Raw genomic sequence first — 16,057 nt, 5'->3', positions numbered from 1 at the left:
ACTTCTGCTCAGGTCATGATCTCGGAGTCCTGGGATTGAGCCCATGTTGGGCTCCCCGCTCAACAGGGAGTCTACTTGTCCCTCTCCCTCTGCCCCTCCCCGTACTCCTGCTCTGTCTCTCAGATAAATAAATAAAATCTTTAAAAAATAAATAAAAATAAAAATAAAAACAACCATAACAACAAAACCTACCTACATGCCCTGTATAAGGCATCTAAGACAGAGGATGGTTAAGGTGGGAAGTAAGAGGATGAATGAGATAGTGGTGGCTGGTTGCACAACATGATGAATATGCTAAAAACCACTGAACTGTACATTTACAAATGGTTGAAATGGTAAGTTTTAGCTCAATAATTTTTTTAAAAAAGTAAACGGATGACATCTAGCAAACATTAACCAAAAGAAAACTGCTGTAGCTATATTAACATCAGACAAAATCAATTTAAAAGGTGACTCAAGAAGTGCCTGGATGGCTCAGTTGGTGGAACATGGGACTCTTGATCTCAAGGTGGTAAGCTCGAGTCCCACATTGGGGGTAGAGATTACTTAAAAATAAAATCTTAAAAAAAAAAAAAAAGACGACTTAACAGCATTATTAAAGAAGGTCACCACAGAATGGTCAAAGATTGAATTTACCAGGAAGATGCATTAATTCTGAATTTATATGTACCTAATACTATTTCTTCGCAATATATCAATTCTGACAAATCTATTAATAGATTTGTTAACATACCTCTCTCAATAATGAAACATCAAGCAAATAAAGTATCAAAGAGATATAAAGATCTGAACCAAATAATAAACAAGCTTGATCTACTGACACACACAGTATCCTGCAACAAACAATTAGAGAACATACATTCTAGAAAAGTGAAGGCTAAGGGTTTTGAAATAAACTGCAGCTACTTAAAAGGGTGAAGTACAAAAAAACAGATGAATGTGGAACTGATTTTGTTTTATACAATTTAGAAAAATGCAACCTAATGGGAACACAGCAGCCAGATTTATTCTACCACTTTCCTCTCCTTCCCCAATTCTTCCGGGTAGATACATGACAAAGAAGATAAAGAGATTTGCAAAACAGCACTGACATTTATTATCTGTTTTCCTTTCAAATATTGAAATTTAGGTCAGAGCATATCTGGTACGGGAACAAAAGAATGAAAAACTGACCTAGTTCTTTAAAAGGCAGAGCCACCTGTGTACCTGTCCCTTCAGGGCCATGAAGAAAGAGTACCAATTTTAAGCACCAATTAACAGACATCTTATTCTAAGGGGGAAATTAAGAGTGAAGATTCACATATGAAGATATTCACTACAAGAATATTTTTAACAGCAAAATACTGGAAACAACCCATATGTCCAATAGGAGGAGAATGATGAAAAAAAAAATGATAGTTTATAAAGATGAGAAATACATATAGTAAGATATTTATGGTCAGCTAGATTATTCATGCTTTCTTTTCTGTTGCTTTCACAATAAGCAAAAATATGGCTGTTTTGTTTAATAACAGTAATAATATAATAGCTCCCACTCAGTGATGGCCTATGTGGCAGACGCGGATGTATCAGACAGTTTATGTGCGGCTCATTACCCCCCACTGCTGTAAGGCAGCTCTCAGTAGCCTCACTGTAGATAAAGTAACACGGTCCTCGGGCTTCTGTTTTTACTAGTTGCCAGCTTCCCGATACGAACTATGAATTCTTTTACAGAACAACCAGCTCTCTACTAGACAGCACAGGCCTCTGTGTCGTGGCAGGTGGCTGGGTTTAGGACGCTGTTTGGAAGTACACAGTCACAAAGATTTGGAATGATGCGAGCTTAAACGAGGGTCACTTTCCACACAAAGGAGACTTACTTCCTTATGACAGATTCTTGGACAAAACTGGATTTCCTCTACTTCCCAAGCTAACTTCACATAAAGGAACAGAGAGAACTATCACACATCTTTTATTTCTCTATAGCACTTTCTTTTTCACAAGATTCACCCACTGACTCATTTGATCCCAATACCACCAAAACTGGGCAGGATGGGGGGTATTATCTTCATTTTAGAGATGAAGAAAAGGAAGCTGACAAATTAAGAATGTCTGGCTTCAGATCATCTTGCTAGTGAGTAGTGGGTAAACCCCGAACCCACATCTCTGGGGCCTCTGCCCTTTCTATTACCCTTATTAACTGGGGAGACTTACACATAACCCTAGCACTTGCTGGGACATACTTCTTTTCTTCTACAAAGGGGCAGCTTTTCTACAGTTTTACCTTTCCTTTTATTCAAACTACTTTCAAGACAGGTTGTTCCAAATACTCTGTTTGTCTCCAGAAGGGTAAAATCCCAGAGTTAAGTTTCCTCAGCATCTTTTAAAATGTTAATAACCAGTATAGAGCCATTCATCAAAATGTTACTAGCGCTCTCTGAGAGGAGGGATTTCAGATCACTTAGTTTTTTTTCTTTTAAACTTTAAATGAATCGCTTCATTTTCTCTACCTCATCCAGACTGAAAACCATCTTTGCGACCCCTCCCCCCGCACTGTGCTGTACACAGTTGGTGTTCAGTAGCAGGTGAATAAACCACTGTTTCCTAAACTTCTGCTACATCTGTGTGCTCTCCGTGTGATTATTTACACAATAGCTTTCTTTAAACCAATTCACTTTTTAAAACTTAGCCTTGTCCTAAATGGCCATATTCATGAACTAGTTTTATTTACCTTAATATATAGCTATTCAAATTTAAAATCCTGCTATGCTACCTAAAATAGTAGTGTGGCACATGCACTGGAAAGCACTATAGTTAATGAGTGTTGAGTCAATCTTCGTTGTTGTTGTTTTCATGAAGTTTTTTATTCTAATTCCAGTATAGTTAGCATACAGTGTTATGCTTCCGGTGTACAGTATAGTGATTCAACACTTCCATACAACACCGAGTACTCATCACAGGTGCACTCCTTAATCCCCATCACCTATTTCACCCATTCCCCCTGCCCACCTCCCCTCTGGCAACCTTCAGTTTGTTCTCTATAGTTAAGAGTCTGTTTCTTGCTTTGCCTCTTCCTCTTTTTTTTTCCCCCTTGCTCGTTTGTTTTATTTGTTAAATGCCACGTATGAGTGAAATCGTACGGTATTTGTCTTTCTCTGTGTTGAGTCAATCTTTGACTTCCTTCACTCCCCACAATAGCAATCACCAGGTACTTTAAATCCACCTTTTACTGTGACTCTTGCACTTACTCTGATTCTCACTCTACTGCAGACCCTCATTATCTTGGTTACTTTGATGCAATAGGCCCCTAGAAGTCTCCCTGCCTCCAGTCTGCTCTATCCTGTATGCTGCCACCAAACTGTAATCTTCCTAAAGCAAGCTTTGGCTTCTACCCAAATCAATCTAAACCTTCCAGACCACTGAAACAACCACTCGATGTCTTCAGGAAGAATTTTATAAACTGGTCCCAGTCTACCTTTCTATCTCCATCTACAAAAATCCACATAATCATTAGTCTTAGAATAGCCAGGATGTAGCTTTTTTTTTTTTTTTTAAATCTCTACAGCTCTATTCATTCCATAACTTCAACCTGAAAAGCCCCATTCCCAAGTCAAAATTCTACTTAGGTCAAATATCTTCTCTTTGAAGAAAATGTCTATTAGAACTCTCATTAATTTCTTAACTTCTAAAAGCCACACTATCCCAGCCACTATTTACCACTAGAATTCTCATTAATTTCTTAACTTCTAAAAGCCACATTATTCCAGCCACTATTTACCACAGCCTGTGTTAATTTATGGGCTATCTGTGTACATGGCTAGTCTCCTCTACTACAGGTTCTTCAGGGCAGGACTATGTCTAATGTATCTTCACCATGTAACCTATACCTAGATGCTAAAAATCTGTAGTTATCAACAAAATTAAGCAGGCTTTTCGAGAAGTCAGCAAAATAACTCAAACTCTGCTCAACACACTTCTAAAGACTATCTAATCTTTTGTAAGATTTAAGCCCAAGAATAATGTTCCCCTAGATACTAAAGGTCAGTAATTTCACTACATTGTTTGAACTCAATGGACCACTATCTAACGTCATGGTTTGGCTATGATGTTATCCACCCCCATCCCCACACGCCGGTATGTAGCTACCTCTTAAGCAGGCTGACTTGCTGAACTTGCATGATTCCCCACTGCCACTGCTGAGTTACCCTTTCTGGACTTCAGTTTTCCTACTGATAAGATGACCTTAAGATCTCTTCCTAGCTTAAAATCCTGATGCTTGGTCAGACCAAGCAACCTAACTGGCAGGATAAACCCACTTCAAAAATAAGCAAAATCAAAGCACTTAGCCTTCTCCAAATGTTACTTAATCCCTTCACAGAATCTTGCCTCATGTACATATTTATGACTAGGCTAGGCACTTTACTTGACTTTCTTTTTTAGGATCAAAATGGATGTTCAAAAGATAATAGTTATTTTCTGGTAGTTAGAATGTATAAAATGGAGTACAAGGTATTTCCCCTATATTGTTTCATTTAATCCTCCCAACCCTAAAAGACAGGCATCTTTACCCAGTGTTTCTCAACCAGGAATGATCTTGCCCCCCAGTCCCAGACACCCCTCCCTCCCCAGGCTATCTCACAATGTCTGGAGATATTTTCAGTTGTAACAATTGTTGAGGGTAGGGGAGGTTGATACTGGCATGTAGTGGGGAAAGGCCAGGGATGCTGCTAAACATCCTATGATGCACAAGATACCCCCTACAACAAAAATTACCTGGCCCAAAATGTCAATAGTGCCAAGGTGAGAAACCCTGCTAGCATTATCTTTTAGTTAAGAAATCTATGATTTAGAGAACTTACTTGCCCAGAGTTACATAGATCCAAAATCATCTCTGGATGACACCAAAGCCAATAGCACATTCCCATATATATACAAATACTGGCAACTGTTTCTGATTAAATTTGTGTTGTTTCTTATCATTGTCCCTCCTCCCCCATTTAGTCTTGGTACTTGAGATCTTGCTAATCAGCCTCAGCTAACCTCATCCAGGAGAGAACTCAGAAAAAGCTTCTGAGACTCAGGTCAGATTTAAGAATGTCTTCTCTTGTGCTCCCACTGCATCCAGGATACACAGCTTCACTATTACAATTATCATATTGTACTGGGCTTCGATGACTTTCTCCCCTTCAGACCATCAGCTCCTCGAGAGCAAAGTTTCCCTCTTTATTCTTGCACTTCTAGTGCTAGGCAAAGTATCTCAGCACAGAATATGTGTTCCATAAATATTTGTCAAACAAACAAAAGAAAACTGACCAACACTATACAGTGTACCCAAGGACACACAGCTACTAAATGACAGAACCAGGATTCAAATTCAAGTCTCTCCATTGCCAAAGTCTATCATTACTGTGTCTCAATGAGCTAAAAATCAGATGTTTATCTTCTCTTTATCCTGCCTGGTGAAATTCTTTGAACATAAACATATAGGGAATATATACAACGTCCCTGTTTTAAAGATAGCTTATAATCATAAGAATTTTCCTATCTTATGCTTCTAATTTTCATGGGTACATTCTATAAAAGCTTGAGAGGTAGTTAGCATGTAATAACAATAATAATCTCTCCCAAATACCAGAATTATAACGGGGCCATGGGGTTCTTATTTGATAGTCTCCTTGAATTTACCACTCACTACATAGAAACTGATGTTATTTTGAGTTGTCATAGGAACTGTTTATAAAAACTAAGCCAGGGTCTCTTAGGAAAAGAAGAACTCACTTTAACTTTAGCTTTTATTTCTTCACTGTCCCCTTCTCCATCTTTGCGGGGTTCCATGCCAGGCTCTTCCAGGATGTCTTTGTTTAGTACAGAATACTCTTCTAGTAGAGTGTCAAACAAAACTATTCGCTTGTTCTTGAAGAAGCCATAAAAATAAGCATTGCTGTGGGAAGAGCGTTTAGATCCTAAGGGAAAGACAGTTCAAAGCATGGAAAATAATTAAAAAGTTTGGGGTTCTCTGGAGAGACTCCTAGAAATTGCATTAGTGGAAAGGACATTAACATTTTCAAACTGTTTAATATCTGAAGAAAACTGTTATCAACATAAATCACTACCTGCAGTGGAGAGTGTCTGCTTTCCTACAGTCCTGCCAACAAATATTTGTGCTCGTCGCAGCTTTACAGCAATAAGTAAATAAATAAAGTCTAAATATCCAACAGTAGTGGAATGGTTAAATTATGGTAGAGCTGTGAAATGGAATTTTAACCAGCCAGAAAAAAAAGCAATACTTTTGAAGAAACAAGATAGGAAAAAGCTCACCAATATACTGTGAAGGATATAAAACTTCATATATATAAGGTTCCATTATTGTCATGAAAAAAAAGTACATATAAATAGAAAAGCATAAAACAAGCCTATGAAGACATATTTCAAAATACTGAAGTGTTTACCACTGGCTTCTAGAACTATGGATTTTTGTTCCCTCCTCTATAAAATAAGTACACTTACTTCTATAATCAGGAAAAGTTAAAGCTATTTTTAAAAAGACTGGGAAAAAAAACATACCTAACAGTACGTGGCTAATAGAAGCTGAACTATGGGTGATTTTTTATTTGCTTCTTTATATTTTTCTTTATTTCCTAAATGTTCTACACTGTGCAGGGACCTGTGTGGTTAAGAGCAGACTTTGGGTTCAGATCTTGGCTCTGCCATGTAGTAGTTGTGTAAATATAAGAAACTTCCTTAATTTCTTTAAGCTTAATTTCTTTAAGCTTTATTTACCTGTTTATGACGTGAGGCTAATCTCTACCTCATTGAGCTGGATTAAAGATTACATGAGAAATTCTAAGCAAATCAATGCATATACTGCCTGATCCATAAACTACTACTATTACTTACAAACATTTTTTCAAAGAAATGATAAAACATTTGTTTCTCTTGAGAATTTGAGATGTCTCACAGAAAATATGTATTCTGTATCTACTCATACTTCTACTATAAAGTATGATTAGCAATAAATTTAGGATACGGTATATTCTACATATGTAGCAGTATGCTTGGCAGTATGTTTAGCATTTAGGAAGGCTTTGACAAATAGTAGCTTTTTATTTATTTTATTATTTTCTCATTTTTTGGTTTCGTTGCAGAGAAGAGCCAAACACGTGGTCCAATTTTGACAGTGGTATAGGACCTCAGCATCTGGAAAGCTATGTATCATTCAGAGGTCTTACACTTCTCTCTCATTTCTGTCTTCTCTGATTCTAATTTTTAAATAAAAATATTTCTTAGAAGCTGCCTTAAGTTATTTATGGAAGTAGGCAGACTGTATGCTTATAAACAAAATAAAAGTAATGTCTTAGTATCTCCCACTGGTCCAACTTTCTCAAAGTGTAGCCCAAGGAATACCTATACCAGAGTCACCTCGGGGCGCCTGTTAAAGGTAGATACTAAGGGCGCCTGGGTGGCTCAGTCGGTTGGGCGACTGCCTTCGGCTCAGGTCATAATCCTGGAGTCCCGGGATCGAGTCCCGCATCGGGCTCCCTGCTCGGCGGGGAGTCTGCTTCTCCCTCTGACCCTCCCGACCCTCCCCCCCTCATGCTCTCTCTCTCTCAATCTCTCTCTCTCAAATAAATAAATAAAATCTTTAAAAAAAAAAAAAAGTAGATACTAAAACATCTGGGAATGCAGCCCAAGAATCTGTCTTTTAACAAACTCTCCTGAAAATTCTTACAGTCACTAAAGCTTAGGGGTCCCTGCCCTAGACCATAAGCTTTTTGTATCACTGTGCTGGCATGTAATATATATTCAATAATGAGTGTTTACCGAATGGGTTGATGAGACCACTTGAGGTACGAAGTAATATACTCGAGGATCTGAAAACCAACGTAAGGCACTGCCATCTGTGTCTTTATGTTTTATGCCGTCTTACCTTCAACTCTCGGCAGCATTTGACACAGCTGACCACTCCCTCCTCGAAAGACTTTCTCCTGTCTCAAAAGAAATACCACTTTCTCCTGGCTTTCTTCCTACTTCAACCTCTGTTAACTGGATCTTCTTCCCCCGCTGACTCCAGCCTGAGCCCCCTTGTCTTCTCTAAATGCCCCCATTCATGGCATTAAACACCATCTCTGTGCCAGATGCTTTCCTATCAATATTCTGGCCCTGACCTCTCCCTAGAACTCCAGACTCGTAAATCCAGCTGCCTATCTGCCACCTCTACATCTCCATAAGGATGTTGATAATGCAGATTTGTTGTTTATATTCTTATGTGTGTGCGTGTGGTTTTTCTTCCCCCTCCTTTCAGAGTTCAAGGACTTTCTCACCATGTGAGTGTTGTGGGAGACTGCTCCTGAGAAATCTAAAAGGCCAGATATTTGTGTCCCCAGCACTCCTGGCACCTAGCCCATGCCCTGGCTCAGTAAATCAGATACACCCACTGGGGACTGAAGATTTAGCTAATTATGCAAAGAAGCAGGGCAGTGAGGAATTAATGCCATGGGTGCTAGTGGCGGGATGTTAAGAGAGCAAACTGCCGATTTCAACAGCAGGAGGCAACAGCAGGGTCCTCACCAGACCAGTTCTACAGCGAGATTCTGAGCTCCTCACCTCCCTGGGAACAGCCTATTTTCCAAGCTTGTAAACTTAACTTTCCTGGTGATTTGTGAGCTATCAAAGGTTGTCTCAATAAGGAATTTTCCTGCTTCAATCAGCCACAGTTGGTTTGACTGCTTACTTGGAGCTAACCACTGCCTGAGGAACTCTAATCCAGTGTTCAATAGATACCGCAACACGAAACATCCAACAGAACTGAATTCCCCACAAACCTGCTCTTTGCTCAGTTTTCCCATCTCAGTAAACCACCATTTATCTAGCTGCTCAGGCCAAAAATCTAGGTCTTTACCCTTAATGTCTCCCTTTCCTCAATTCCTTCACAGGTAACCTACAAGTAAATTTCATCAACTCTACCCCTGAAACATACCCCAATGCATCTACTTCTCTGCCTAAATTACTTCTGTCCTAGTCTAAGCTGCCTGATCTCCGCCCTGACCACGGCCACAGTCTCCAAACTGCTCACCTGCTGCTACTCTTGCCCTCCCACTACAATCTCTTCTCCATAGAGCAACCCACAATATTTAAAAACTACAAACCAGACCATGTCACTAAAACCTTCAATGGCTTTTCCCCCCAAACTCACAATAAAACCCAAGCTCTTATCCTGATTTACCAAGGCCTATGTGGTCTGACTCCTGCCTGTGTCTCACACTTCATGTCATAACACCTTCCTGCTGTGCTGCAGCCACACTGGACTTGTTTCTTGCAGACACAAAGCTCTAGAAGGGCTTACCACATTCCCAGATCTCAACATGGATGGCTTCTTCCTTCAGGCGTCAACTCAGATTCACTCGCTCAGAGAGCTCTTGCCTGATGACCCAATCTAAAGTATCTACTCAGTCATCCTTGATCACATCACACTAGTTTCATTCTCTGCACAACACTTGCTATCTGATATGATTTGGGAGAATGCTGGCTTTTCACTACAATATCCCTATCAACTTACAAATCCATAATGTATGTTGTTATTATTAGTAACAACAGTTAATCATTCAAAATATTTCCGAGGATTGTTACCATTATTAACAAAAACTTATATTACATATCAGTAAATTTCTGTTTAGCAAAGGTAAGTTGCCAAAGTCACACAGGAAATTTGTGATAAAACCACGATTCAAGGGCGCCTGGGTGGCTCAGTTGGTTAAGCGACTGCCTTCGGCTCAGGTCATGATCCTGGAGTCCCGGGATCGAGTCCCGCATCTGGCTCCCTGCTCGGTAGGGAGTCTGCTTCTCCCTCTGACCCTCCCCCCTCTCATGCTCTCTGTCTCTCACGCTCTCTCTCAAATAAATAAATAAAATCTTTAAAAAAAAAAAAAAACCACGATTCAAACCCAAGCCGATTGACCTCACAGCCTGACCTCTGAAATGCTACCCTCCACCTACTCAAAACTTTTTTTTTTTTAAGCAAGCTCTGGCCAGTTTTATTAAAGAAAAAGTCTTGTATGACTCACTTTTCACTGGTCTGTCCTGGCATGCTTCCAATGATATCAAAATCACCTGATCGATGAGAGCCAGTGCGCATACTCCACGGTACTTTCCACTTTCTGGGCCTGATTCAATACTACTGCCACTGAGTGATGGACACCAGTTATGGCCAACATGGCACAACACTCTATTTCTGATTTCCTCAAGGCTGGGAGTTGGTGAGGATGATCAGTTTCACTTTGCCATGTCTGATCATTAACAGAGTCTGCTTGTACCCCAGCACATACTTTCCACTTTTCATATTGATCTGGAGCCCAAAGTAGATCAACTCCAGTGGCTCTTTTGTCTTCTTTGCAGCCACTGTCTTCCTGCCTTAGGTGCGAGCCGGCCCCACAAGATGGTCGGGGAGTGAGGAAAAAAACACTAAATCCTGATATTCCATAAAGTACCAGCTCATGTTATAATTCTCCATAAAGCCTTCCCTATTTCATCTAAAACCACATGGCACTGACAGTCTATATTACATATCTTATCAATTACCTCTATTGTGATATCATTAGTTGTCATTTCATATTATCTGATTATCACTTAAGTGATAAGCAACTTAGGTTGCCCCATCAGTAAAAGTCCCTAAAAGATGGTCCTACTGTACTGATTCATATACTTCTAGTTTACTAACTAAAAGAATAGCGATCTCGGGCGTCTGGGTGGCTCAGTTGGTTAAGCGACTGCCTTCGGCTCAGGTCATGATCCCAGGGTCCTGGGATCGAGTCCCACATCAGGCTCCCGGCTCAGCAGGGAGCCTGCTTCTCCCTCTGACCCTCTCCTCTCTCATGCTGTTTCTCTCTCGCTCGCTCTCTAATAAATAAATAAAATCTTTAAAAAATTAAAAAAAAATTAAAAAAAAAAGAATAGCGATCTCAGAGCCTAAAAAGTAGTGGGATTGTCATTCTACCATTTCCCCCATAGAAATGTCCCAACTGTGCCATTAGCTGGGCTGTATAACCTCAGAAGCCACTAGATGTCTGAGATTGCTATACTCTTCTAGTTGCGGTTAATTCATTCTTTCCCGTTGTGGCCATCTCTGTTCTTCTGGACCCCATAATTACTTCTCAGTTTCCACTCCTTCATCCAATACAGCTGTTTCTCACTGGTGATTTTTTTTTTTTTAGTTTAGAAGAGGGATGGGCAAAGTATGGTTTGCAGGCCAAATCTAATCTGCCACTTATTTTTATAAATAAAGTTTTACTAGAACACAGCCATGCTCATGGGGCGCCTGTTGGTTAAGCATCTGCCTTCGGCTCAAGTCATGGTCCCAGGGTCCTGGGATTGAGCCCTGCATCGGGCTCCCTGCTCAGCGGGGAGCCTGCTTCTCCCTCTCCCTCTGCTGCTCCCCCTGCTTGTGCTCTCTCGCTCTGTCAAATAAATAAAAAATCTTAAAAAAAAAACAACAAGAAAACATAGCCACGCTCATTTGTTTATGCCTTATCTGTGACTGCTTCTGTACTGTAATGGCAGGATTGAACAGCTGTGACAGGGACAGACCATGTGGCCCATAAAGCCTAAAATACTTACTGACTAGCCCTTTACAGAAAATGTTTGCCAAACCATGGTTTAGGGGAAGCAAAGCTGAATCCTGGAGGGGTGAAGGGATTCATCTAAGATCCCACAGCTGCTAAGTGGCAGAGGCAGAACCACTCTCATGCATTTATGAGGATTTTAATTTGTAGATTCCAAAAGTCATGGTATCATACAACACTTTTACTCTACATCTTTTTGGGCCTGAGACTTTAGTAGTTTTATGTAAACCAATACATAGCTTAACTCTCAAAAGCAATTATCAGGGGTGCCTGGGTGGCTCAGTCAGTTAAGCGTCTGCCTTCGGCTCAGGTCGTGATCTCGGGGTCCTGGGATCGAGTCCCGCATCAGGCTCTCTGCTGTGCGGAGAGCCTGTTTCTCCCTCTCCCCCTACTCTTCTCTCTCTAATAAATAAATAAAATCTTAAAAAAAAAAGCAATTATCAAAAATGCAGAGAATACTGATCCGAAGTTTCCAAAGGTACTACAGTTTTTGGTAATGTGCAAGTGAAATCATACTCCTCCAGAACACTGGAAGTTTTGTTGGATGAGACAAAGCCAGTAACACTGGTTTTATTTATGAGCCCCCAAACTAGTGCTAAATGAAACTTGACTATGCAAAAGTCCAACTCAATTACCTGAGGGAGCCAGGTAGGTAACAGAAGTACATAAATCAATCTAATACACATGATAAACAAGGAGTGAAGAAGGCCTTGGCCAAACAACACTGTAAAGCCAACCAAATACAGCTGCAGGTAAGAGCAGGATTGGTATCGGGCTATTAGTTTCTATCCCTGGACTATGTCATCAATTCCTAGAAATCTTAAAAAGGCAAAATGTAAAATCCTAACAAATCAAAACAAATCACTTGAATAAAACTTCCTTACCCCCAGGTAGCCTTACCTTCAACAACATATACCTTAGTCAAAGGAAAGTCAATACTCTTTGCCATTACTTCAATTTCCTGTTTAAGCTTTCCCTCAGGCAGAGGTGTGAATTTGTCAAATAAAGGGGCAATATAATCAGCATATATTGTGACAAGCACCTGAAAAATAAATGTCAGAACAACCTATGAAAATGTTCTTAAAGAAAAACTGCTATATATATAGATTATATTAAAACAGCCTTGAGATCCAGCCTTGAGAACATGGATCTTTTCTTATTTGCTCTGGTATTCCCAGCCCCAAATAATACCAGATAGTAAGTGCTCAATATCTGTTAAACTAAATCAAAGTGAGTAGTCTCTATGTGGTAATAACTGAAAAGTCAAATGGTCCATTCAAAACTATCTTGGGAATTTCTGACACTTCATAAGCCCATCATAACTGAGAATTCTGCCTTTGAGAGTAATCATGAGAGACCTGCAGTCTTTGCTAGAAAAATAATTACTAGAGCTTGACTGTGTGCTGTTTTTTGGTTGGTCTGCTAAAATTAATTACCTGCAGTGCACAACTATCCACTGTGTTTGGAATGGCACTTCCTTAGGCATTTCAGGAGCATTTCCTCTGTTCTCTTTCCTCTCACTTCATTTGCCATACACAGATGTGCATAAATCCAACTAGCACCTGTTTTCAGAGTTTGATCCCACCAGTAGAAAGTAAAGCAGTGAACATCATGGCAATTCAGACTAAAGTAAACCTCATCATCAGAGGAGATGAACAGCTAACAGATGCTATTTTTTGGAGGCTGTGAACAGACCGCTTTCATTGTGTTGTAGTGTGTGTTGTGAAGTGGTTTAGAATATGGTAGAGAGAAGAAGCAAAGACGTGAGGAAGGGAAGATGGGGGGTGAGAGGAAAAGGGAGGGAGAACAGAAGGAGGGGAGGAGAGAAACGAGAGAAGGGAAGGGAGGAGGAAGGGAAAAGGGAACAGAGAAGAAGGGCTAAAGAAGGGAGAAAGGAGGAGGGGAAAGGCAGGGGAAGGAGGGCAGAAAAAAAATTGGGTAAGTTTATGCTTTCTTTTTCTTATCCCTCTTAAATCTAGTCTCTCTTCAAAACATCCACAACAGGCTGGGGCACCTGGATGGCTCAGTCAGTTAAGTGTCTGCCATCGGCTCGGGTCATGATCCCAGGGTCATGGGATCGAGCCCCACATTGGGCTCCCTGCTCAGCAGGAAGCCTGCTTCTCCCTTTCCCACCCCCCCTGCCTGTGTTCCCTCTCTCGCTGTGTCTCTGTCAAATAAATAAAATCTTAAAAAAAAAAAAATCCACAATAGGGGCGCCTGGATGGCTCAGATGGTTGAGCGTCTGCCTTCAGCTAGGGTCATGATCTCTGGGTCCTGGGATAGAGCCCCATGTCGGGCTGCCAGCTCAGCAGGGGAGCCTGCTTCTCTCTCTCCCTCTGCCTCTCCCCCTGTTTGTGTACTCTTTGTCTCTCTCTCAAATGAATAAATAAAATCTTTAATAAATAAATAAATAATAAAGTCTATTAAAACATCCACAATATTTTAGGCACTGGAGCTCAGTAGAGTCATTAAATGATCAAACTTAGTCATCCATTCTAGTGACAACTCACAAATGCACAGCCCAAAATTGCCTGACAACTGGATCATTAACAGTAACTAACAACCAGCTTCTAGGATCTGAGTCAGCATTAGGAGGAGAAAAATCTATGGTCAGAGTCAGCTCTCTATTTCTATACCCAAAAGCAGAAACCAAGAGGGAAATTTATATGACCACTTATTTATATTTCATTTGCTTCTTAAGAACTGCTCATATGCTAATGAAGATTAAATCATAGTTATCTCCCCAAGGAAATCTTGTAAAAGAAAATGAAACAAAGATTTTACTCACCAGAGAAACAACTAATGTGAACAGCCAGGCATATATAAAAAAATAGTCACCCCCAATTTTGATAATGTAAAGTAGAAGTGAAGACACAGGCAATAAAATGCACTGAGTCACAATAAATTTCTTGACTGCATCTTTCATGAAGAATCCCAAAGTCTGAAAAAAGAAAAGATTATCACAAGAAACTGAAAAAATGCTTTTAAAGTAACTAATAAATGAATACAGAAGGTACGCTATTAAAGCAATTTTAAAAGTTAAAAGGCAGTGAGTATTATATTACAATAGGCAGCCTAATACAGTAAGTAAATGTCTGGCATTTTATAGTTCAAAATACACCATTTAAATGTTAGCAGAAAAACACTAGACTTTAGTATGAAAAGTTTACGGCAAGACTTTAAGCTATGAGCTTTACCATATCTGCAGTTCCTTTTCCTTCAATTAATTCATGCTCTAAAATAGCAAATTATGGGGGAGCCTAGGTGGCTCAGTTGGTTAAGCATCGGACTCTTGATTTTGACTCAGGTCATAATCTCAGGATCATGGACTCTGCACTCAGTGGGGGGGTCTGCTTGGGATCCTCTCTCTCTCCCTCTTCCTCTCCCCCCTACTCTCTCAAATAAATAAATAAATCTTGAAAAAAATAAAGTAGCAAATTATGTTTCAATTATTACCAGCAGAGGGGAAAAAAGCACAAAAAAGTCTTTATATTTAAAAGAGAACATGTGTATTCTCTAGTTTACCTGTTGATTGAAACCATGTTTTTCTTCTATCACAAAAGTATTATAAAGACTCCATGGCAAACCAGTCAATGCACTGAAAAGTGTAGCCAACAGGAGAAACACCAAGGACTGAGTGATCTAAACACAAGAAAAAAATGGCAGTTTTTATAGTGTAATATTAATTCGTTCTTCAAATGAATGATTAGTGAACAAATGAACAAGTAGTTGTTGAGCACTTACTACATCTCAAGCAATGTGCTTGATTCTATGGGTAATGCAAGGTCTGAAAACATCTCTATCCTCTGAGTTTACTTGAGAGAAGGAGGCAATAAAACAATATCTCTTTTATCCCAGGCACTATGTGAAAGTTACCTGAAGCCATACAGACAAAGAAGAACTAAAAAATGAGAAACAACCACATACACTGGTGAATTCAAGCAAGACTTACTAGGCTTGAGGAGACTCGGGATGCCACTCTGAAGAAAGAGGTGAATTAATGGGACAGGAGAGACAAGGAAAGGAGGAGGAATGCCTTGCAATTTGCGAAAGCATGGAGCACCCTGTAAGAGGAAGAGGACAAGATGACAGGCCTTGGGACAAGGTTGGGGTAAGGCAGAGAAATTTATCCCAGAGCATCAAAAAAGCTGGACTAGGGCAGGTGGGGTGGGGTGTCCTAAAGTTTTCACAAGAAGCCAAAAACCAATAGGGGAAATTACCCTCAAGAACTACTTTAAGTGCCTTCACAACAGATCCTTATGAAATCAAAAGCCAAGAACTGCCTCATTTCTCTTTCCAAACTTTTCCTAGGATAGTGGAGGAAAAGGGCTACTTGGTATGAAAGGAGTTGGGGAGGGAGAAAGGGTGATGAGGCCCTCTCACCACACGGTGTAAAATGGAATTCTTTTAAGGTAAATGTCAGTATACCACCCACCACCAAAACACCTTTGATTCAGTAACAA

General features: G+C 40.0%; 1 protein-coding gene across 2 annotated transcripts in view; it reads right to left on the bottom strand.

Annotated features, from left to right (window-relative positions):
• ZMPSTE24 (zinc metallopeptidase STE24) overlaps positions 1-16,057 on the bottom strand; it is a 46,941-nt gene that overhangs the window by 17,908 nt on the left and 12,976 nt on the right. For both annotated transcript variants that reach the window (XM_021683758.1, XM_021683759.2), the window contains exons 4-7: positions 15,120-15,236; positions 14,383-14,535; positions 12,495-12,636; positions 5,758-5,942 (exon numbers count right to left, since the gene is read on the bottom strand). In XM_021683758.1, the coding sequence (XP_021539433.1) occupies positions 5,758-5,942; positions 12,495-12,636; positions 14,383-14,535; positions 15,120-15,236 (597 nt within the window). The remainder of the gene's footprint in view (positions 1-5,757; positions 5,943-12,494; positions 12,637-14,382; positions 14,536-15,119; positions 15,237-16,057) is intronic.

Source organism: Neomonachus schauinslandi, chromosome 4, assembly GCF_002201575.2.
Source record: "Neomonachus schauinslandi chromosome 4, ASM220157v2, whole genome shotgun sequence".
Lineage (NCBI taxonomy): Eukaryota > Metazoa > Chordata > Mammalia > Carnivora > Phocidae > Neomonachus > Neomonachus schauinslandi.
The sequence above is the reverse complement of the archived record's forward strand: the minus strand, read 5'-3'. Positions and strand labels throughout refer to the sequence as shown.